This window comes from Monodelphis domestica, chromosome 5 (assembly GCF_027887165.1).
Source record: "Monodelphis domestica isolate mMonDom1 chromosome 5, mMonDom1.pri, whole genome shotgun sequence".
NCBI classification, from domain to species: Eukaryota; Metazoa; Chordata; class Mammalia; order Didelphimorphia; family Didelphidae; genus Monodelphis; species Monodelphis domestica.
Genome location: NC_077231.1, coordinates 151,078,604 through 151,102,148, shown reverse-complemented (window position 1 = coordinate 151,102,148; position 23,545 = coordinate 151,078,604). Strand labels below are relative to the sequence as shown.

Genomic DNA, 23,545 nt, shown 5'->3' with positions numbered 1-23,545 from the left:
TATACGTTGGGATTTGTTTTTCATAAAGGAGATTGTGAAGAATGTTTTATACCTTGTATTTAACATCAACTTCTTTGGGAGAATTTAAAGTACTATAAAACTTATCACTGAGTATTGGGGATTACTTCACATCTAAGAAAACTGATGAATTAAGTGAGGCAAGGCCCTTCGTTCAGGGTTTTCTCATCCAAAGCATGCACATACATCAGTGCATTGTGAAAATCTGATTGATATAACTTTCTTTAAGTCTAATCTAATTCTCAGAGAAAAGTTTCCCTTTCCATTTCATCACCATATGTGGCAGCATACACACTGCTGTTGTCATGCATAGCCATACAAAAATATCCCTTGTCAGATTTAGAATTATAGAGGTTATTTTGTGGAAGTACTAACCCATTGAGTTGATTGGGACAGAAAAAGAGAGTTATGTTTCTCACTCTTCTAGCTTCCTGACAGCTGATGGATTTAGGATGAAGGCTATGGCATTTTTTCAACATGGCCGATGCTTGAACTTATTTTGCTTGACTATGCATATTAGTTATAAGAGTTTTGCTTTTCTTTCTGTCTCTTTTTTTTTTTTTGAAATGGCCAGCATGGAAACTTATTTTGACTATACATGTTTACCAGTGTGTTATTTTATTTTTCACCAGTGTGTTATTTTATTTTTCCCCAATCACATATTTTAAAAGTTAATATTTTTGGAAAAGAATTTTGAGTCTTGAATTCTTTTTCTTACTCCCCATCTCCCAAGATGGTTAGCATTCTCAGTTATATTTTAGATATGCAATCATAGAAAACAATTTTCCCAAATTAATCCATTTATGGATGGAAATCAAACAAAAAATTAAGAGAGAAAATGAAAAATTTGCTTTAGTCTGGATTCAGATTTCATCAGTTACTTCTTTGAAAGCTGATGGTCTCTTTTATCATGTGCCTAGTGGGATTGTTTTGAATCATTTTGTTGCTAAAAATTGCAAAATCATTCACAGTTGTTTATTGTACAGTATTCCCATTAAGATGTACAATGTTTTCCAAGTTCTACTTATTTTAGCCTGCTTTAGTTCATGTAAGTCTTTCCAGGTTTTTCTGAGCTCCTCCTGCTTGTCATTTCTTACAGTACAATAGTATTTCATTAGTCATATGCTGTAACTTAGCCATTTCCCAAATGATGGATATCCCCTTATTTTCCAATTCTTTGCCCCTACAAAAAGAGCTGTTGTGTGTGCTATTTTAAAGCCCTTTGAACATAGGTCCAAATTGCTCTCCAGATCAGTTCATAACTCCCAGCAATACATTAGTGTCTCGGTTTTCCCTTATCCCCACCAAGTTTTGTTATCTTCCTTTTCTGATATAATAGCTAATCAGATAAATGTGGGGGTAGTGCCTCAGAATTGTTTTAATTTTCATTTCCCTAATTAATAATGTTATAGAGCATTTTTGCATGACTCTAGAGAACTTGAATTACTTTGTTCAAGAACTGCCTGTTCATAATCTTTGACCATTTATCAGTTGGAGAATGATTTGTATTCTTATCCATTCAACTAATTTCTCTATGTAATTAAGAAATGAGGTTTTGTTAGAGAGATCTCTAAAAAAATTTCATACTATTATGATTATGGCATATTACTCTCCATCCTGTTTCCCCCAGTTTGGCTTCTGACCACCACTTTCCCTGATTTGCCCTCTTTTCTATCAGTGTCACAGCCCTTCTCTTATCCTTTCACTTCCTACTTTTCCTGTAAGGTAAGATAGATTTCTCTTGAGTTTCTATTCAATTAATTTAATCTGTTCTTCCCTTGTTGCACCAGTTTTTATGAGAGTACGTTTCATGTGTTCCTCTCTCCATTTCCCCATCTTCTCTACTGTAAAAGCTCTTTCATGTCACTTTTATGTGTGATAATTTACCTCATTCTGTTTTTCTCTTTCACCTCTTTCTCATGCCTTAATATTACTATTTTTTATATCATTTCATCATATTCAACTCACATTCTTTCCCTCTGTCTATGTAACTCCTTGTAACTGCCCTAATAAGGATAAAGTTCGTAGGAGTTACAAGAATCATATTCCCTTGTGGATATGTAAACATTTTAACTTTATTGAATGTCTTTTGATTTCTCATTCTTGTTTTACGTCTTTATACTTCTCTTGAGTCTTATAGTTGAGAGTCAGATTTTCCATTCAGCTCTGGTCTTTTCACCAGGAATATTTCAAAGTACTATATTTCATTGAATATCCATTTCCCCCCTGAAGGATTATGCTCAGTTTTGCTAGGTGAGTGATTATTTGTTGAAGTCTTAACTCCTTTGCCTTCTGGAATATGATATTCTAGGCCCTTGTATCCCTTAAGGTAAAAGTTGTTAAATCTGCTGTTATTCTGAAGATAGCTCCGTGATATTTGAATTGTTTCTTGTTTGACTGCTTACAGTATTTCCTTGTAGACCTGGGAGTCTGGAATTTGGCTATAATATTCCTGGGAGTTGTCATTTTAGAATTTCTTTCAGAAGATGATTGTTAGATTCTTTCAATTTCTCTGGTTCTAGAATATCAGGGCAATTTTCCTTGATAATTTCTTGAAAGATGATGTCTGAGCTCATTTTTTGGTCATGGGTTTCAGGTAGTCCAGTAATTCTTATATTATATTGTCTCTCCTGGATTTATTTTCTTGGTCAGTTTTTCCTATGAGATTTTCAAATTTTCTTTTATTTTTTCATTCTTTTGACTTTGATTAATTTTTCTACTACATTTCTTATTTGATTTTTTAAAATCCTTTTTGAGGTTCTCCATTAATTCTTTTTGTGTTTGCGAACAATTAGTATATTTCTTGGAGGTTTTGGATGCAGCAGAATTGACTTTGTTGTCTTCTTCGGAACTTGTGTTTTAGTCTTTCCTGTCATCAAAATAACTTTTTGAATTCGGTTTCTTTTTTTGTTGTTTACTCATTTTTCAGCCTTTTCCCCCTTGTAATAAAAAAAAATTGTTATTATTGGGCTCTATAACTATGGTATAGGGAACACTGTTCCGAGCTTCATGTTCTTTTTGCAGCTGCATTGAGAGCTAGCTCTGGGAATCTATCTGCTTTCAGTTCTTCCAAGGTGGTGTGATATAAGGAGAAGTATGTTTAGTACTTTCCTGGCCTGTGCAATGCAGCAAGAGTCTTGCACCAAGAGCCAGCAAAGGGCCCCTGTCATCTCTTTCTAAGCAGTTGTCGAGCCCCCCACCCTAACACCTTTTATTGCCTGTGACTGAGAGCTCTGGAAGCCTTCACTCTGTCTTTTGTGGGTTATGCTGCTTGTACAGGTTAAGCTTGTACAAGGTTAATGTCCAAATTGGCAGTTGAGCTGAGATCATTTCTACAGTCGTCCCTGGCTATATTGCAGTTTACTTATCCAGGTTTAAACCTGTATCACAGGTTTAAAAAAAATTAATTCTAAATCTCAGAGTTGACACTTATCACTGCACACTATTGGCCAGTGGAATGAAAAGTAACAAACCCCAGCTGTATGTTCTGTATCCTGGATGCTGATTGACTCAGTGACTGTAGGTTAATAAGAGTGTGGAAAAGGTTTATGAAGCGTGGGAATGGTTTATAAAGCCTTAAAATATATGTAAATAATAAAATAAATATAACACCACTACTTCACGGATTTTCACCTATCACAGGGGTCTCTGGAACGTAACTTCCACGATAGGTGAGGGATCACTGAATTTGGAAAAAAAAAAGGCAACTATGGTGTGATGGTTAAAGTTCTGATCTCAGAATGAGAAAGATTTGGGTCCAAGTTGTAATAATAGGGTTGTAAAATGTATAATTAGGATGGATACTGACTAGATACTTTGCCATCTGTCCACAAAGTATCCCAGTTCTCCTCTTTGAAGGAAAGTCTAAGAGCGAACCTTTCTTCACTGGGCTCAGTGCACAAACTGTCTTGGAGACTATTATATATATATATATATATATATATATATATATATTTGTATTATAAAGGTTAAATATAAGGATTATAAACAGAGGATGCCTTAACAACTAAGGGAACTAGATTTCCACCCACTTCTCTTTCGTCGCAAAATGAAATTCTTCTTGTCTTGGCAAGCTACTCTATGAAGTCTCCTTATCAATAACTAAAATCCACCCCCCCAACACTATATGACAAAACTGACTAAATCTTTATATACAAGTTCAAGTATTTCTATGTTAAACTTGTTCCAAGTAAGTAAAGACAGTGAGCCAGAATGGCAGAGACTCACTCAGATGAGTTTGGCTCTGAGGTAAGACTCAGAGTGCAAGCAAGCAGGATCATCTGTGATTCTTCTTCAAAACAAAATGTTATCACAACCGCAGATAGACACTGGTTTCCTTCCTGGTGTTTCCCAAAACGGACAAAAGGAAAACTACCAAGATAGTTCAAGTTCTCTCTTTGTTTCTCCTTAGAGAGAGGGAAAAGGCTGGTTAATCCCACAACAGTCAGGGATTAGCTGTCACTGCCTCACTCTCACACTTACCCCTTCTCCTTTCATTCTAAGCCTTGCACCGAATTCCCTGCATTTGCCTTTCCATGTTCTTCGAGATAACATTCCAGGTCCTCAAACCTATAAAACTTATCCTATCAAACTATATCTTTTATAGTCTCATTCTTATAAAGTCCAGTCTTGGCACTTAACCTTTCACTAGGCCCTCGGGTAGCTTGTTTGACACCTGATTTAAGTAGCTTTTTAAAAGCATAAATTATAGAGAAGGTGCCAATCTGTATTAATAGAGTTTCATTACCTGGGAGTTCCATATACCAAGGATATCACTGATCCAGTTTTTTTCTTATCAAGAAAAAAAAGGACATGACAATAGATATAACCCAGTCAAGGTGTGATGATGAATTCCCCATCCTGAGAGTTTAATCAAACCATACAACTCAAGAGAGTCTTTTAAGATACCCCTTCTCCTTTATTTTGCAAAGCATTTAGAAACATTATAAAAAGTGGTCTTAATGTGTTCCTTTAAATTAAAATGACATTTTTCACAAGACCCTAACTGATGAAAATTTGTGTAAAATAGACTACTCTAGAAAACTGTTTTTCTTTCTGTTACAGATAATATAATTGAGGATCCTGAACTAAAAGATTCCATTCTTATTCAAAAAAGTATCATGGCTGAACCTGACTACATAGAAGATGACAATCCTGAATTAATCAAGCCTCAAAAATTAATCAATCCTGTCAAAATTTCCCGGAATCATCAAGATCTTCACAGAGAACTTCTGATGAATCAGAAAAGGTGAGTTGACCTCCTGATCCAAGGGTATATGGGGTGTGTGTGTATTGGGAATAGGAAGTCTCAACTTGTACTTTTTCATTTATTCTAGAATCCTCTTCTCTTCTTTGACAAGGAAGAAGATTTTAAATGTTATGAGGAAATATTTTAATTGGAGAATCTGTTAAGATTAAAATTTAGGGGAGAGAGGCAAGGTAGAAATTAGTTTCTCTCTGCAAGGAGTATTATATTTTTAGAGGTTTATTGAAGATTAAGGATTAAAGAAAATACAGAGTAAGAAACATGTGCCTAGGCCAGAGAGGCCTAGACAAGACCTCACCTACATTATGGAAAGAGCCATGTCTGCTCCAAAACGGAAGTCCAAAAGAGACACAAAAGCCTTTGCAATCAGGTTAAATCCCTTCTCGATCTCGGCCCACCTGAGAATTCAGTGAGATTACAGAGCATTCTGGGAGCTAGCAAGGACTCCTGGGGAATGGAGTCCAGAGTTCAAATCTCAATTTTACAAATCCTAATGGGGAGAGAAAGGACATATAGTATTCATAAAAGATGTACAAAATCTCATAGAGACCTTCTTTAGATCTGTGAATTAAACCTCCCCCCCTGAACAAAATAAAAAGTTATGAATTCCTCCTTTGTATCTTGTAGAAGGTTAAGAATTAGGCATAAATACTTACTGCCAAAGCTTTTGGGGCTGTGTGGGTTGGGAATAGGGGAAGGGAAAGGTATATTTGCTAAAACTGTTAATTTCATAGTTTAGAAAGGTATTATAAAATTTTTTGTAAAATGCTTTAATATTGGCCCATAATTTATGCCATCTTAGGAAAACAAATACTTTCTGTAAGTTGTTTAAATATAAGACATTTGTGGTCCACATTTTTGTGCCATATATTAAGGCCATGAGGTATTTTTTTCTCTCAGATACTTAACTCAGTGCTTTGTCCATAGAAGGTGTGGCCTGGTCTGAGACTGGGTCAGTCCCCTGTTCCTTGATAGAGGAATAAAATGCAATACTTGCAAGCTGTCAACAGTTAACAAAAGAAGATTTACTTAGCCTTTATAGGAGATAGATATTTAATAAGGACAGATTTGGAGGACCCTGAGTCTAATCAACAGATTTACCCTCTACCGAAGGGGGCCTGCCTGAGTGGCATGATCTTCCAGCCACACCTTGTAGATGCCCTGTATGCCCTCCCCTGCTCCTCGCCTGCTTTGGGTTCAGAAGATGAAGAGGTCTTTAGCCCTGAGCCAACAAAGTCTGGAGGACCTTTAATAAAAAACTAGATAGAGGGGAAGGAAAGAAAATAAAATATGGAAACATGGGGAAATTTTTAAAATAAAAAATAAGATTGCTCTTATTACAAAAATGAATAATATGGATCTCCAAAGCAAGAGGCTTGGCCCTGGCCTCTTAAAATCCTGTGATCCCAAGTAAAGGAGCCAAGATATGACAGCTAAGGAATGGTAAGATGTTTTTGAGGATAGATGACTTCAGTTTCAGGACAAATACAATGAAATATACAATAATCAAAATACATTTTTTAGACTTCTGGGCTAAAATGGCTATAGAGTAGAAGCAAAGGACCTTCACTCCTCACCACTTACCGATATAAAGCACCTCAAAAGGATAAAAACCAAAATCTAATGAGTGAAAGGACTTGTCCATAGGGTGCAGCCGTGAAGGTAGGCAGGGTTTGGGCATTTTCACCCTATAAGGGGGTAAAATTATTCCTACCAAATCTCGAGCTGATAACCCCTCCCCCACTCCACCTATGGTGCCAGAGACAGAGTTGGAGCGAGTGTGGGGCAATCACTATATTCTCAGGGGACTGGTTGAGGACACCATAGACTTACCCCAGAGAGCAGTGAGACTTGGGAAGCTAGGAGGCTGAGGAATGTGGAGATAGGGCAGAGAGGGGCTGTGCACAGCAGACACAGTGGAGACTGAAAAATAGCCTCAGGCAAAAACTACTCTGTTGCTCCATACACAGAGAGCCTGTCCTCTTCAATTAGACTTCTGACTGGGAAGAGAAGAAAAAAACAATAAAGCACTGTCCACCAACACCCAAGAACTGCAATCTACAATTACCAAAAAAACAAAAAAACAAACAAACAACAACAACAACAAGAAAAAGCCTCTGATCCTGGATAGTTTCTATGGAGGAAAACTCCAGACTACAGAGGGGACAGAAGAGGATGACAAACAAACACATCCAAACCTTCCAAAAAAATTGGACACAATCTATTGAGGAGCTCAGATTTGAGATGATGAATCAAGTGAGAAAAATAGAAAAAACTTGGCAAGAAAAGTGGGAAATAGTTCAAAAAAGAAAATAACAGTTTAAAAGACAGAATCTCCTACTTGCAAAAAGAAGCTCAGAAATCAAATGAACCACTAAGCAAACTGAAGACCAGAATTGACCAACTGGAAGTCATGAAAAGCAGGATAGACCAAACCAAAAAGGACAATCAAAAGGTCATAGTTTAAAACCAGCCTTAAAAACTAGAATTGGGCAAGAAGAAGCTAATGATATCACAAGAGAGCAAGAATTAATAAAGCAAAGTCAAAAGAATAACAAATTAGAAGGAAACATGAAATATCTCATTGAGAATGTGGATGACTTGGAAAACAGGTCCTGGTGAGACAATTTAAGAATTATAGGCCTACCTGAAAACCTGGAAATAAACAGAAACTTTGACATCATACTATAAGAAATTATCCAGGAAAACTGCCCTTATAGTCTTGAACAAGAGGACAAAATAGACATTGAAGGAGTCCATAGATCACCCTCTACATTAAATCCTCAAAATACAACTCACAGGAATATAATTGCCAAATTCAAGAGCTCCCAAGCTAAGGAGAAAATACTGCAAGAAGCCAGAAAGAGACAATTTAGATATCAAGGAGCACCAATCAGGATTACACTGGATCTGGCAGCCTCCATACTAAAGAACCACAAGGCTTGAAATATGGTATTCAGAAAGGCAAGAAAATTGGGTCTTCAACCAAGGATAACCTACCCATCAAAACTGACTATACACTTCCAGGGGAAAGTATGGGCATTCAACAAAATAGAAGATTTCCAAGTATTTGTAAAGAAAAGACCAGAACTAAGTGGAAAGTTTGATATCCAAACACAGAATTCAAGAGAAACATGAAAAGGTAAACAAGAAAGATAGGAAATTTTTTTTTTCTTTTAAGGGCTTCAGTAAGATCAAATTGTTTATACTCCTATATGGAAAATATTATTTGTAAGTCTCAAAAACTGTTAGCTATCATAGTAGTTAGAAGAATTATTCATAGGTAGTATTTGGGGTACTAAGTAGTTTAAGATGATATGTAAAATAGGAAAGGGGAGGAATAGAAGATGGCACTCTAAGGGGTAAATTTAGGGAGTTTTGACTAATTTATTATCCTTATGGTCACCAGGGATTAATTCAAATCCCAATATAATTACTCAAGTCAGTTTGGGAATTTTATGGTGGCTTAATTAATATAGAGGGAAGGAATTAAGAAGAAGAGAGAGGGAAAAGGATATAAGATTTCTCTGGCCTAACCTGAGCCAAGGGGAGTTCAGAGACCTTCCAGCCATGAGCCTCCTCTGAGATGAGGGGCTTCCTAGGAGGATAGCATTTTAGGAAAGGTAAAGGAAAAAAGGAATCGGCCTAAACTCTGAGAGAGCTCAGGGAAGATACCTCACCTGACCCATGCCAAGACACCAAAACGCTGCCACAAGCCACGCCACTAGTTGAACCCAACATTTCCGAGAGAGAGACCCCGAGCTCAATGCTTCTGCTACCAAAGAGAAAAGGCACGAGGAAGTGACACAAATATATAGACTTTTTCCTACATCACTTCCTGCGTCTCACATGTACCAATGGTAGCTTAAGCTTGACTTTGGACAGCCCAGGGGATCTGTCAGTTGCTTATGATTTGTCATTTGCAAGCATATGTCTGTCATAGGCCATCCTTCTCAACACTTAATCCTTAAGTAGGGGTGTATACATTTTTGATTGCTAGACTAAACAGGGTGGAGTAAATCTAAAATTCATAGCACCAAGAAAAATTTGAAGAAATAAGAAAAATAGGATAAATTATACTATAAAAAAAGAGGTACATGGAAGGGGGGAGGAAGAATACAATTATAAACAGGGGGGAAGAGAGTGCTAATAGACAATACTTAAACCTTTCTCTCAGTGGAATCAATTCTGAGAAGGAAGAGCATCTATTTCCATTGAGGTATCAAATTCTATCTTACCTAACAAAGGAAATTGAGAGGGGAAAACTTAGGTTGGGGAGTGGGGCAAGGAGTACCAGAATTGGGGGAAAGAGATTGGGGAGGGAATTCAAGTACCCTACAAAAAATATAAGGGGAATAAGAAGGGAGGGGTGAGAATGGAAGTAAAATAAAGGTGGCTATTAGGGGGACTGTTTAAAAGCAAAACATTGGTTTAAAAGGAAATAGTGAAAGAAGGAAGGGCAGGACTAGGAGAGGAAATCAGAATGTTGAGTAATACACAGGTGGTAATCATAACTCTGAATGTGAATGGGATGAACTCCCCCATAAAATGGAAGCAAATAGCAGTGGATCAGAAACCAAAATCCTACTATATGTTGTTTACAAGAAATACACACGAGGCAGGTAGACACACATAGGGTAAAGGCAAGAGGCTGGAGTAAAATCTATTAGGCATCAACGGAGAAAAAGAAGGCAGGAGTCGCAATCATGATATCCGATGAAGCCAAAGTAAAAATAGATCTGATTAAAAGAGATAAGGAAAGTAATTACATCCTGATAAACGTCAGTATAGACAATGAGGAAATAGCAGTACTCAACACGAATGCACGAAATGGTATAGCATCCAGACTTTTAAAGGAGAAACTATTGGAGCTTAAGGAGGAAATAGATGTTAAAACTATACTAGTGGGAGATCTGAACCTTCCCCTATCCGAACTAGATAAATCAAACCAATAAATAAATAAAAAAGAGGTAAGAGTTGTGAATGAAATCTTACAAAAATTAGAGTTAATAGATATATGGAGAAAAATAAATAGAGACAAAAAGGAATACATCTTCTTTTCAACAGCACATGGTACAATTACAAATATTGACTATGTACTAGGGAATAAAAACATGTCAAACTAGTGCAAAAGAGCAGAAATAATAAATGCAAACTTTTCAGATGATAATGCAATAAAATAATAATTAGTAATGGTATGTGGAGAGGCAAATCAAAAATTATTTAGAAATTAAATAATATGATTCTTCAAAATTGGTTGAAGATTAAATCATAGAAACAATTGATAATTTCATTGAAGAAAATTACCATGAAGAGATATCATATCAAAATCTATGGGATACAGCCAAAGCAATACTCAGGGGGAAATTTATATCCCTGAGTTCATATATTAATAAATCAGAGAGGGAAGAGGTCAATGAATTGGGCATGCAAATTAAAAAAAACTAGAAAGAGAATAAATTAAAAATCCCCAGACAAAAAATAAATTAGAAATCCTAAAAATTAATGAGAAATTAATAAAATTGAAAATGAAATAACTATTGAATTAATAAATAAGACTAGAAGCTGGTACTTTGAAAAAACAAATAATGTACTGCTTCTAAAATTAACACTATCAAAGATGAAAAGGGTGACCTCATCTCTAACAAAGAGGAAATTAAAGTAATTATTAAGACTATTTTGCCCAATTATATGGCAATAAATAAATATGGCAATCTAGGTGATATGAATGATTATTTACAAAAATATAAATTGCCTAGATTAACAGAAGAAGAAATAGAATACTTAAATAACCCTATATCAGAAAAAGAAATTGAACAAGCCATCAAAGAACTCCCTAAGAAAAAATCCCCAGGACCAGATGTATTCACAAGTGAATTCTATCAAACATTTAAAGAACAACTAACCCCAATACTATGCAAAGTATTTGACAAAATAAGCAAAGAAGGAGTTCTACCAAATTCCTTTCATGACACAAATATGGTACTGATTCCAAAGCCAGGCTGATCAAAAATAGAGAAAGAAAACTACAGACCAATCTCCTTAATGAACACAGATGCAAAACCATAAATAGAATACTAGCCAAAAGACTCCAGCAAGTGATCACAAGGATTATTTACTATAATCAGATGGAATTTATACCAGGAATGCAAGGATGGTTCAATACTAGGAAAACCATCCACATAATTAACAATATTAACAAGCAAATCGATAAAAATCACATGATTATTTCAATAGATGCAGAAAAAGCCTTTGACAAAATGCAACACTCATTCCTATTGAAAACACTAGAAAGCATAGGAGTAGAAGGGCCTTTCATAAAAATAATGAACAGTATAAATCTAAAACCATCAGCAAACATCATCTGCAATGGGGATAAACTAGAAGCCTTCCCACTAAGATCAGGAGTGAAACAAGGATTCCCATTATCACCTCTATTATTTAATATTGTCCTTAGAAACACTAGCAGTAGCAATTAGAGAAGAAAAAGAAATTAAAGGTATTAAAATAGGCAATGAGGAGACCAAGCTATCACTTTTTGATGATGATTTACTTAAAGAATCCTAGAGAATCAACTAAAAAGCTAGTGGAAATAATCAACAACTTTAGCAAAGTTGCAGGATAAAAAATAAACCCACATAAGTCATCAGCATTTCTATATATCTCCAACACATCTCAGCAGCAAGAATTAGAAAGAGAAATTCCATTTAATATCACCCTAAACAATATAAAATACTTAATAATCTATCTGCTGAGACAAACACAGGAACTATATGAAGACAACTGCAACACACTCTCTATACAATTAAAAGTATATCTAAACAATTGGAAAAACATTGATTGCTCATGGGTAGGATGAACTAACATAACAAAAATGACAATCCAACCCAAATTAATTTACTTATTTAGTGCCATATCCATCGAACTACCAAAAAAACTTTTTTCCTGAATTAAGAAAAAAACATAACAGAGTTCATTTGGAAGAACAACAAGATCAAGGATATCCAGGGAAATAATGAAAAAAAAAATGCAAAGGAAAGTGGCCTTACAGTACCCAGATCTCAAACTATACTGTAAAGCAGTGGTCATCAAAACAATATGTTACTGGCTAAGAGACAGAAAGGAGGATCAGTGGTATAGACTTGGGGTAACTGACCTCAGCAAGACAGTCTATGATAAGCCCAAAGATCCCAGCTTTTGGGACAAAAATCCACTATTTGACAAAAACTGCTGGGAAAATTGGAAGATAGTATGGGAGAGATTAGGTTTAGATCAACATCTCACACCCTACACCATGATAAACTCAGAATGGGTGAATGACGAATATAAAGAAGGAAACTATAAGCAAATTTGGTGAATACAGAATAGCATACATGTCAGATCTTTGGGAAAGGAAAGATTTTAAGACCAGGCAAGAGTTAGAAAAAAATCACAAAATGTAAAATAAATAATTTTGACTACATTAAATTAAAAAGGTTTTGTATAAACAAAACCAATGCAACTGAAATTAGAAGCAAAGCAACAAATTGGGGAAAGAATCCTTATAAGAAAAAAGTCTGACAAAGATCTAATTACTCAAATTCATAAAGAGCTAAATCAATTGTACGAAAAAATCAAGCCATTGATAAATGGACAAGGGACATGAAGACAATTTTCAGATAAAGAAATGAAAACCATTAATAAGCACATGAAAAATTGTTTTAAGTCTCTTATAATCAGAGAGATGCAAATCAAAACAACTCTGAGGTATCACCTCACACCTAGAAGATTGGCTAATGTGACAGCAAAGGAAAGTAATAAATGTTGGAGGGGATGTGGCAAAGTCGGGACATTAATTCATTGCTGGTGGAGTTGTGAATTGATTCAACCATTCTGGAGGGCAATTTGGGACTATGTCCAAAGGGCGATGAAAGACTATCTTCCCTTTGATCCAGCACTTTGATCCATCGCACTGCTGGGTTTGATTCCCAAAGAGATAATAAGGAAAAAAAACATGTACAAGAATATTCATAGCTGCGCTCTTAGTGGTGGCAAAAAAATTGGAAAATGAGGGGATGCCCATCAATTGGGGAATGGCTGAACAAATTGTGGTATATGTTGATGATGGAATACTATTGTGCTAAAAGGAATAATAAAGTGGAGGAATTCCATGGAGACTGGAACAACCTCCAGGAAGTGATGCAGAGTGAGAGGAGCAGAACCAGGAGAACATTGTACACATTAGGGGCATGCAGTGATCCTGAACAACCTGGAGGGATCTATGAGAAAGAACACTATCCACATTCAGAGGAAAAACTGTGGGAGTAGATAAATACTGAAGAGAAACAACTACTTGAATCCATGGGTCAAGGGGATATGATTGGGGATATAGACTCTAAATGAACATCCTAATGCAAACACCAACAATTTGGAAATAGGTTCTGATCAAAGACACATGTAATACCCAGTAGAATTGCGCATTGGCTACAGGAAGAGTGGAGGGAGGGGAGGGAGGGAAAGAATATGATTCTTGTAACCAAGGAATAATATTCTAAATTGACTAAATAAAATTTTCTAAAGAAAAAAAAAAACAGGCAGTCGGGTAGACAGTTTTGTGTGTAAAAGTAGAGGTTTCTGGAGGCATTTTGTATGTGTGTGTATGAAATGGATTATTGTTGGTTATCACTATTCTTGTCCTTTGAGATCCATGTCTATACTATCCCAAAGGTATTTCCCAGAGGACTTTTTACCCATTGTGGAGCCCATACAAACTAGAACAACCATATCATTTTATGCAGTTGCAAACTAAGCCTGCAAAGTCAGAGCATCTTTAAATATGTTAAGCCTAGAAGAAGTTAGACTGGGGCAAGAATATGGGGAAGTGAATTCCTTTCACAGTCAGAAAGCAGGGCACTTTGGGTTAGTAGGAAATTTCTATAGCATCAACAAGCACATTGTTATTCTTTTGAAAGAGCTGTAATTGGGCCTAACTTTTAAAGAAATCAATATAGTTAGACAATAAGAATTTTGAAATTGTTATATCTTTTGACCCAGTGATCCCATTCCCCAGGGAATTATAGATTAAGAGAAAGAAGAGATATCTTTCCAGATTTAGCCCTTACAACACTTTTTTTTTTTCCCAATAGCAAAAACTTTGAAACAAACTAGGTTTCTAGAGTTTGGGACAATGCAAAACAAATTATAATACATGACTATATTGGGTGTTGAAAAATCATTAAAATGAGGAGTTTGACGAAATATGGGAAGATATACATGAAGTGATATAGTATAAATAAAGCAGATCCAAAAAAAAACATCAGTAGCAACTATAACGATGCAGTGAAAGATGACAATCTTAGTAACAGATGTCTTAAAGACATAAAAAGGATTAGAGAACAAGGAAAATGTTAAAGTTAATATATGTATATGTGGAGCTAAAATTAACAGTCAGAAAATAATAAAAAATATGAACATTCAGTGTTTTGTTCTTTTTTTATATGCATTCCCCCTCACTTATGCTCTTATTTATATATTTGAGTATTTGTACTTGTCACTGGAAGTTAAAATTAAATTAATTTATATTAAATTATGCAACCACAAAGGTTCCTTAATGTAAGTTTGATTGCAGTTCCAGAAGGAATCTTCCTTGCCTGTGGCCTTTTTGCTCTGTCCTCTCTTATATTTTGATTACTTTCTCTCTACCCTGAATTATTAAAGGATCAGCCTTTAGTTAGAATATTTAATTTTCTGAAACAAATGTACTACAACCACAATTTACAGCATCTAGAATCACCCACAGAATTTTTTTGTTTTTTTTTGTTTTCATTTTTTCACATTTTTGTAGCAATTCACATTAACTGTTTGTTTTCCTCTATTTAATTTGAGTGAGTTGACTTCTTTCATATCCAGTAATAGCACTACTGCTAGATGACTGTTTACTTGTTAGGGGGCAGCTAGATGGCTCAGTGGATTGAGTTGCAGGCCTAGAGACTGAAGATTCTGGGTTCAAATTTGGCCTCAGACCCTTCCTAGCTGTGTGATTCTGGACAAGTCATTTAACCCCCATTGCCTAGTCCTTAATACTCTTCTGCCTTGGGATGAATACATAGTATTGTTTCTAAGATGGAAGATAAGGGTTTTAAAAAAGAAAAGAAAACATTTATTTATACTTTTTCCTCCCTTCACTTTAATTTTCAAAAATAGTCTTCTTCCTTCCCCTACTCAGCAATCTATATAGCCTTGTTAGTGTGAACTAAAAAAGATTTTCTTTAATTTTGTCAGGGCTATAGTTGTAAACTCCACAGACTTCTTTTGATTTACAGAATCAAAATGCAGAGCTTTAGACTTTTCCTGTGTATGCACATTAAATTAAAAGTGATTCATTGTAATAAAATATTAATTAAAATCTTACATTTAGTATGTTTAAAATATTGTGTGAGCACCATTTTCTGAGTATTTTGTTAATAAATATTTTATATTACTAGAGCTATCATGTAAAAGCTTTAAGCAGAAATTGAATACTACATAATACAAATTACTCATATATTGAGAAGAAAGACAACTTCAAGGATCCATGAGTCTGTTTAACAAGTTTTGCAAAATCCAGAAAATTTGATAAATTTAAAGAAGCCTACATTTTACATAATATAAGTTGTCATATTTCTTAAATCTAAAAAATTGAAACACTTAATAATATAGTAGTTTAGTCATTAAGTTAGGATACTTACTAAAATAATTTGGTAGACATTTTGTAAATTTCTAAAAGAATAATATTCTTGTACTTTAACATTATCATCACTTTCCATAAAGCATAGATAACCTCTATTATGGTAACTCAGATATAAAAAATTAACATATGAAACTAAGATTACTTTGCCCCCCCTTTTTTACTTGTAAATGTGGTGGACATGTGATTTAAACATATTTCAGTTATTGTTTTGTTTGATGCTCATACCAGGACCACTCCATTTTTATGTCATATGAGTCATAACAAGCTACCATTGGTCTTTGGAATTCTGCACTAGTTTTAAAATGAATGATGCCACATGTTAGGAGTATTTAGAAATACTCTATGAGGCATTTCCAAATATTCATGTTAGTAGTGTCCTTTTATCTCCTAAAATTACATTATATGACTTTGTTATATAGTATGTAATGTTGAAAGCAGGGACTGCTTCATTTTTGTCTTTATGTCCCCAGTGTCTAAGACAGAACCTTGAATGTAGGCATTTAATAACTGCTTATTAGCTTGAATTTAAAATAAAGACCTGAGAGTAGTATAAGGAATGGATCTGGGCCTCTCAGTGAGTCAGAAGGGGTATCCATTTTATATAGGAAAAGAATGAGCTATTGATGAACAAACATATTAAACTGTATTCTATGATAGAGAATTTTTGATTTTGTCTTAATGATTATCTATATTCCCCTCCTACTTGAAGTTTTATTGATTTTCTTGTTTTGAGGGTTTGTATTTTTAAGCTTCTGTTAAACAATTTAAAACAACCTACTCCCCCATACGAAAATGATTACTTCTATACCAAAGCTTAGAGCTTTGAGAGTGACCAGTGTTATTTTTTATCAGATACCCCTTAATTTTCCTGTTTATTTTTAAAAATCATGATATAGTTTAATATTTTCTAACACTTCATAATATTGTGGAAAAAAATATTGGATTTGATGTCCAAGGATTCTGGATTTGAATCTTGGCTGTGCCACTCACTAGCTGTGTTATTTAGGACAAAATTCTTTACCTCTCTGGACCTTAGTTTACTCATCTATGAAATGAAGATGCTTGTCATCATTGAAGCTATTTCTATCTCTAAATCATTGCTCCTGTAAGAGAGCACATGAGGAAGAGTTAAAATATCTGGACTTGTTCCCTTCTCTGGCACTGCTTGGATGTGTTACTTTGGGCAGGTCATTTCACTTCACTGGTCTTTTTTTTTTCTTGATAGGGAAATAAAAGGAATGGATTACACCAGGGCTTTTCCGAACCTTTTCTGTGCCATGGGCCCCTTTGGCAAGATTGGAAAGTCTGTTGGCCCCTTCTTAGAATGTTTATAAATGCATAAGATAAAATAGAATTACATGCATTTGTCAAATTATTTTTGAAGTTCACTGACTAGATATTTTGAACTGCATTGAATAATCACTAAAGTTCTGACTGGCTCTGAATTGGTTTTGTTCATGCATATGGTTGAGGTGCTGGACCCTTCCTTCCTAGACTGCCACATGATGAATCAGTTTTGTTGAACTAACATACTGTATTGTTGGTTGGCAAATGAGCACCATGGGATTTTAAAGCTGGAAGGATCTCTGAAGTAGACCAGTTCTTAAACTGGCGTCGGTGGGCCATTAAGGAGTTCTGTGGATAGATTTCAAATAGTCTTTGAACTTGGTTGGGGGAAAAGTATCACTTTTATTTCAATGCAATTAGTTTCCTTTATAATTATATTTATGAATTTTAAAACATTCTGAGAAGAGATGCAGGCTTCATCATCACTTTTGTCAAATGGTCCATGCCATAACAAAGAACCCTGGTCTAAACAACAGCTTCATTTTAGGAATGAGGGAATGAAGTCTGGAGAAAGGAAATGGCTTGGGCGGCAAGGGCAAGGTCACATAGTGAGTGAATGGCATGAAAAAAGCCTTGAACCCTTATCTTCTGGTTATCCATCAGTTGGCTTGGAAGAGCAGACTTCCGTACCACAGCACTCCTCTGGCACCGCCAAGGATGGCTTTGGTTAACTGCATCTGTGAAACAACAATGATGTTCTTGTTAAACTGGAAATGTGTTTGCTTTTGAAGGGGTCTTGCACCTCAGAATAAACCAGAGCTCCAGAGAGTGATGGAGAAGAGAAAGCGAGACCAAGTGATAAAGCAACAGAAGGAAGAGGAAGCCCAAAAAAAGAAATCTGATTTGGAGATAGAACTACTGAAACGGCAGCAAAAATTAGAGCAGGTGAGTGGAAGGGGGTCAGGTGTCATTGGGGTCAGCCTGCTGAGGCCTGAGGAAGTGGGGGTCCCGCTGGCAAATGCACTGGAGCTCTAGAATGGAAGAAATGTGCTCAGTTAAGGGAATGGGTGGAATGGAGCGAAAGAAAGGCAGGTGATGTGGGAACAAGATGCAGAGGGAGGCGGGGAAGGTGAAAGGCACAGAAACCAGATGGTGGGGATGGGAGTGGGGTATAAAAGAAGACTTTTTGGGAAGTTGTTTCTGAATTTGCAAACCGTGTGGGAAATAAAGCTCACAAGTCTAGGCACAGGCAGTTTTTTAAGTCCAAGCTGGTGAGCCAAGTCCAAGTTTTGAGTTTCTAACACTTGAAGAATCACAAACCCCAAATAAACAAATTATGTGACAATAAAAAGATACTGAGTGCTTAGAACAAAATAACACGCAGATAATTCTTCCTTTATATAAATTTGCATTATGCAAATTCAACTTAATTAAAGAATTCTAAAAGAAGTCTGCATTCCAAGAAAAAAAATGAACTTTACTGTACAAACAGTATTATTCTCCACTTCAGCCTCTCAGCCCAGCACTATGAGATCTCCAACCCTCCGCCAAAAAAAACCCAACCCTCCAAAGGAAAGCGGAATGACAGCTGGTCCACTGCCCTCCATGGGGGCTTGCATGCGCTGCCCCTCCACATGTCTGCCTTCCATTGTCTGAGCCTGGGGAGTGTAGATGTGTCCCCAGCCCCTTGGTGTCTCCCACCCTCTCCTGTCTGTGTCCATGTGCAGCCCCCACGCCTCTGTCCCCTGCCTGTTTTTCCTTTTGATTCCAGCCACACTCCCACATGGCTGGCCTTAACCTCTGTGTTTCCTTCTCCTGCCCTTCCTTTTTTGTCTGTGTGCCGACATGTCCTTGAACCCTGTGCCTGCCCTCTCTGCATGGGGACTCGTCCCTTCCTCCCCTCCATCCTGCCCCACAGCCACCACATGACATGAGCGAGCATCTGTTTGTGCAGAGGTGGTGAGAGCTGTCCAGAAGACTTTTTCGTTCCCTCCTAATTGCAGTGGAAGGGAGCAATTATTTTACCAATGCAGAGAGAGCAAGAAAGGAAGAGCAGGGCGTGGCAGAGCCTGGATGTGGGCTCTCCTTTCTGGCCTCCAAGACAAGCCTCAGGTTCTTCCCACTATGGTGTTCTGCCTGGGGGGATTGAAGGAATGGGGACAGCTTTGTTTACAGAAAGCTGGGATTTCAAACAATTTTGTCGTGGGTAATTCTCAACTACTTGTTTTGGTTTAAAAAAAAAAAAGCTAATGGTGAGAGGGAGAAGTGTGTGTGCCTATTCCCACCTACCTGTTAGTACTACTTAGTCTTCCTATCATCGAGATCATAGTTTTTCCATCTTGGGAGAGTAGAGGACATAGAAGTTGGAGCTTGATGGGCAGGGATGAATATTCTGAGAAATTTGTTCTAAATATGGTTTTGTTCTCTTTTTGACTCTCATTTAAGCTTGAGCTTGAGAAACAGAAGATTCAAGAGGAGCAGGAAAATGCCCCAGAATTTGTGAAGGTGAAGGGAAACCTGAGAAGAACAGGCCAAGAAGTGGCAGAAGTCCAGGACTCTTAGGCATACACTGTGCAAAAACTTGGATTCTAGCCCCAGGCTGCAGAGAGAACGTTCCTGTAGGATCATCTCCAGTGCTGCTTCCTCTTGAGCCAATAGTAGCATGGAGAGACATTTGTTTTTTGAGAAAATGCCAGCCAGCAGAAGTTTTCATTTTTAAAAGGGGTTATGTTGTTTATCATTTTCTCTTTGAATCTGGGGGGATGTTGACTGATAGCTGCAGTTCAGATTCGCCAAATGAAATATGTTGACCAGCAGATAAGCAGCTGATTGTTGGTATAACAGACTTGTCTTCAGAGACTCAAAGGAAAGGATGAGGACACTGGAGTTTGTTAAATGTTGCACTACTTGGTTTCTTCCAACCTAACTGTAGTGGGGACAAAGTATTTTTATTTTTTCTTCCTTGAAAAAATATTATTTTTCTAACTCTTAGTTATCGTTTAAAGAATTTAGCTTACGCAGGAATGTGCTTAATCTGTTACTTTTCATAACTGTGATCCTGGTTTGGAAGGCCTAAAAATCTTAACGTGGATTAAATCTTAAACAACATGTGAGTGTGAAAAAAAGTATTCATTTGTACTGAATGGTTAGCCATGATTGTATCTCATTGACCTGAGATTTACCAAATTTGGAAGCAGTGAGGAAGTTTTACCATCTGAACTCTGAACCAATTTTAGGAAAACCAAATTCTGCAATACCTTTGATTATGTAACTTTTTTCTTTTTTCCAGTCATTTCTGTTCTGAAGCAGCAATTAACATTCCAACTCAAAGAAGGGTATTTGACATATTCTCTGATAGTTTGATAGCGTAGTTTGTCCCTCAGCATTTTCTTTTCTTGTTCTTTCCAGCTCATTTGTTTAGGCAAAATGTTGGGAGTCTGTAGACCCAAGTTCAGTGTTACAAGTAGAGGTCATGATTCTTTAATGACTTTGGTCTTCTTTTCGCCACATGGGGAGAATCCCAAGTGGGAGCTCTGTAGCAAGATATTATTTTAGCTTAATATGTGATTCAAGTGTGAACCGGTCTCAAGGAGACTTACCTTAGAAGATTTTCTTGCATTTGTACATTTTGAATGTTGTTAGAACTGAAGCTTTGAAAATTTCTGATTAATGATCACATATGCCTTTACTCCTTTTTTTCCTGTAAAGGCAGCATATTACCACTGTCTCATTGATAATGACTACTAAATTCCCTCTCTCAGGAAAAGCCAAGGTTAAGGGAGAGACTGCTAAGATTCCCTTTGCTATCCAGAACACTGTTGTGAAGCAAAATCCCAATCATAAACTACAGCTAAATTTTATGCAAATGTATTTTCTATCCCTGGCCTTGTGCAGGAGTGCCTCCCACTGGGGATGGAATTGGGGAAAATGTAGCTTTGGTATTGTTCTCTGTCTAGGAGAGAGAGCCAGTGACTTCTCTGGGCAAGATGCTTTTCTTGCCCGACTTCAACCTTGCAGCCATTTGAACGCCTTGAAAACTATAATGAAAATTAGCATCATTGAGGAATATTCTGTAGGACAGGATTTGAAATCCTCAAGTGAGCAGCATAGCACAAATCCATAAAGTTACAATATGCAGATAGAGGATGAAATTATATATAGGAAATTCTCTTTGAAATAGATTATCCAGTTCATCAGTGAGGATTATTGATACAGAATACAAATGTCATTATTAGGCAGAAATGTTCTTTTCTCCTGTTAGTTTTGTCTTTGTAAAATGAAATGGCGATAGCTGAGATTTTCCTCCTATTTCTCTCCTGCTTTTGAGAAGAGGAAGAGGCGACGACGGATCAGCTCAAGAGCACATTTCCATGTCATATTGATTCGGGTTTCTTCCTTTTGTGTGTGGGGTTGTTAATGGAGCGATTTATAACACAAGCATTTAGGACAAGTCCACAGCTGGATCTTAGATCTTTAGATCTCTACACCTGTGGTAAATGTCCCATTTGACACCTTTCCCGAGCTGGTCAGATTGAAGAGACATTCATCTGCTTTGCCTCCTCAGCATAGTCCTTTAAAAGGCTTATGTTATGCTTCATTTTCTTTACTCTATTGAAGCTTATTCTCCCATAGTGGTGGGGAGGAGCAACAGTGGATTGGTGTTTTCCTCCCCCAGTTGACTAGCAGGTATGCTGAGGTATGCTGAATGGTTTTCAGCCTAATAGACAAAAATGCCTCAAAACAGCCCTGTAAATAGAGTGTGAAAGTGAGGTTTGTTGTTACAAAACAAGTAGAATGCATAGTTAAGAGTTCATCCTAGAATCCTGATAGGCCCAGCCTAGAAGTCGGAGTTAAAACATGGCAAGCAAAATTTCCCTTCAAATCAAAATGCTGTACAACTCAGTTAGAATTTGTAGAAGTATTCTGAGCAGTTCTGTTTATTGAGCCATTTTCTGATTTTGCAATAGTCCAGCAACTTATGTTAACTGCTTTTCTGTCCTCTTAAAATATTTGAAAGTTTTGTTGTCTCCCACTTTGATAGCATGGTAACAAATTCGTGTTGCTTTCTAAGCTACACTATAACTTTATTCTTCTATTCTGAAAAATCTTGACTGGTTTGAGTGTATATAATATATATAAAGGGAGCCTTAACGGGTTTGTTTTCATAATTTAATATTTTTTGTATTTGCTCTTGTATAATTGTTTTTAACTGAAAGTATTACAGAAATGAGGGTGGAATACTTAGAACCAAAGTTATGCTTAATAAAAATCTACTACGTGCTTGAACTATACAACTGTGTCTGTCATACAGAAAAGAGATGGCTTGAACTTAAAAGGTAGCTCTATTTAGGCTGTGGATTAAGTTGGCTTTATAATACACTTTTTCATGTTTTCACCCAACACCTCTATTTCCTGACCGTCTCCCTGCCCTCAGATTAGTTCCTTTAGGACTTTGGAACTAGGTGACTGGCTCTACTGAGTCATGTTAAGATGTTATTAGCCATGAATATCTTGGTAGATAATCCTTCTTACGCCCCGAGTTTATTAATTCATGGGAACCTTCCGTTCTTTTACAGCCAGGATCTTGGGAAATTCAGTCGTCTGGGCAGGACAATGAAAGTGCCTTTTGAGGTGGTGGAGTGGGGAACAGGAAAGATCTTTTAATGTCTCGGAAGTCACCATGAAATCATCAGCCTTGTCTGCCTGCCCACTGGGACTTGTTTGTTGGGACTGTTATGAAGATCCAGGGAAAAATCAGCTGTGAGAATGCTTTGTAAAGTAGAGCCCATTATATAGATATAAGGGGATGTGAAGGTGCTGATGGCTACAGTGGAGAGACCGAGGATGTCTTTTTTTCAGGAATACCCCCATTTCCTTCAAAGACCATGATGGGATGCAGTTTTCTAGAGTGGGGACAATGTCTGTGGAGTTGGCAAATTTGCCTTCAGGGTCCTCGGAGTCCAATACATTGCAGTGCCTTGAAATGAAATGATTTCTTAACTCTGAAATAGCTAAATTTAAAAAATTTAATCTAGAAAGATCTTTTAGAAAATTTCTAAGAATTGAAGTTATTTTCATTGACAAACCAATTCCTAAAAACATTTAATGTGACTTGGTGGAGGTGACTCTAAGGCAATATGAACAAGGAGGAATTTAGAGTCCAGGATGCAGACTATATCCCAGACAAAAAAGATTACTAGAACGGCCTCAGAAGTTATGAGTTCAAATCCCTCTACTGATTCTGACTTATTACCTTGGACAATCAA

General features: G+C 36.6%; 1 protein-coding gene across 4 annotated transcripts in view; it reads left to right on the top strand.

Annotated features, from left to right (window-relative positions):
* FAM107B (family with sequence similarity 107 member B) overlaps positions 1-22,570 on the top strand; it is a 93,753-nt gene extending 71,183 nt beyond the window's left edge. For all 4 annotated transcript variants that reach the window (XM_007503990.3, XM_007503991.3, XM_056799457.1 and 1 more), the window contains exons 2-4: positions 5,083-5,266; positions 18,071-18,224; positions 19,725-22,570. In XM_007503990.3, the coding sequence (XP_007504052.1) occupies positions 5,139-5,266; positions 18,071-18,224; positions 19,725-19,841 (399 nt within the window). In that variant the 5' untranslated portion in view covers positions 5,083-5,138 and the 3' untranslated portion in view covers positions 19,842-22,570. The remainder of the gene's footprint in view (positions 1-5,082; positions 5,267-18,070; positions 18,225-19,724) is intronic.
* Positions 22,571-23,545: the final 975 nt, after the last annotated feature.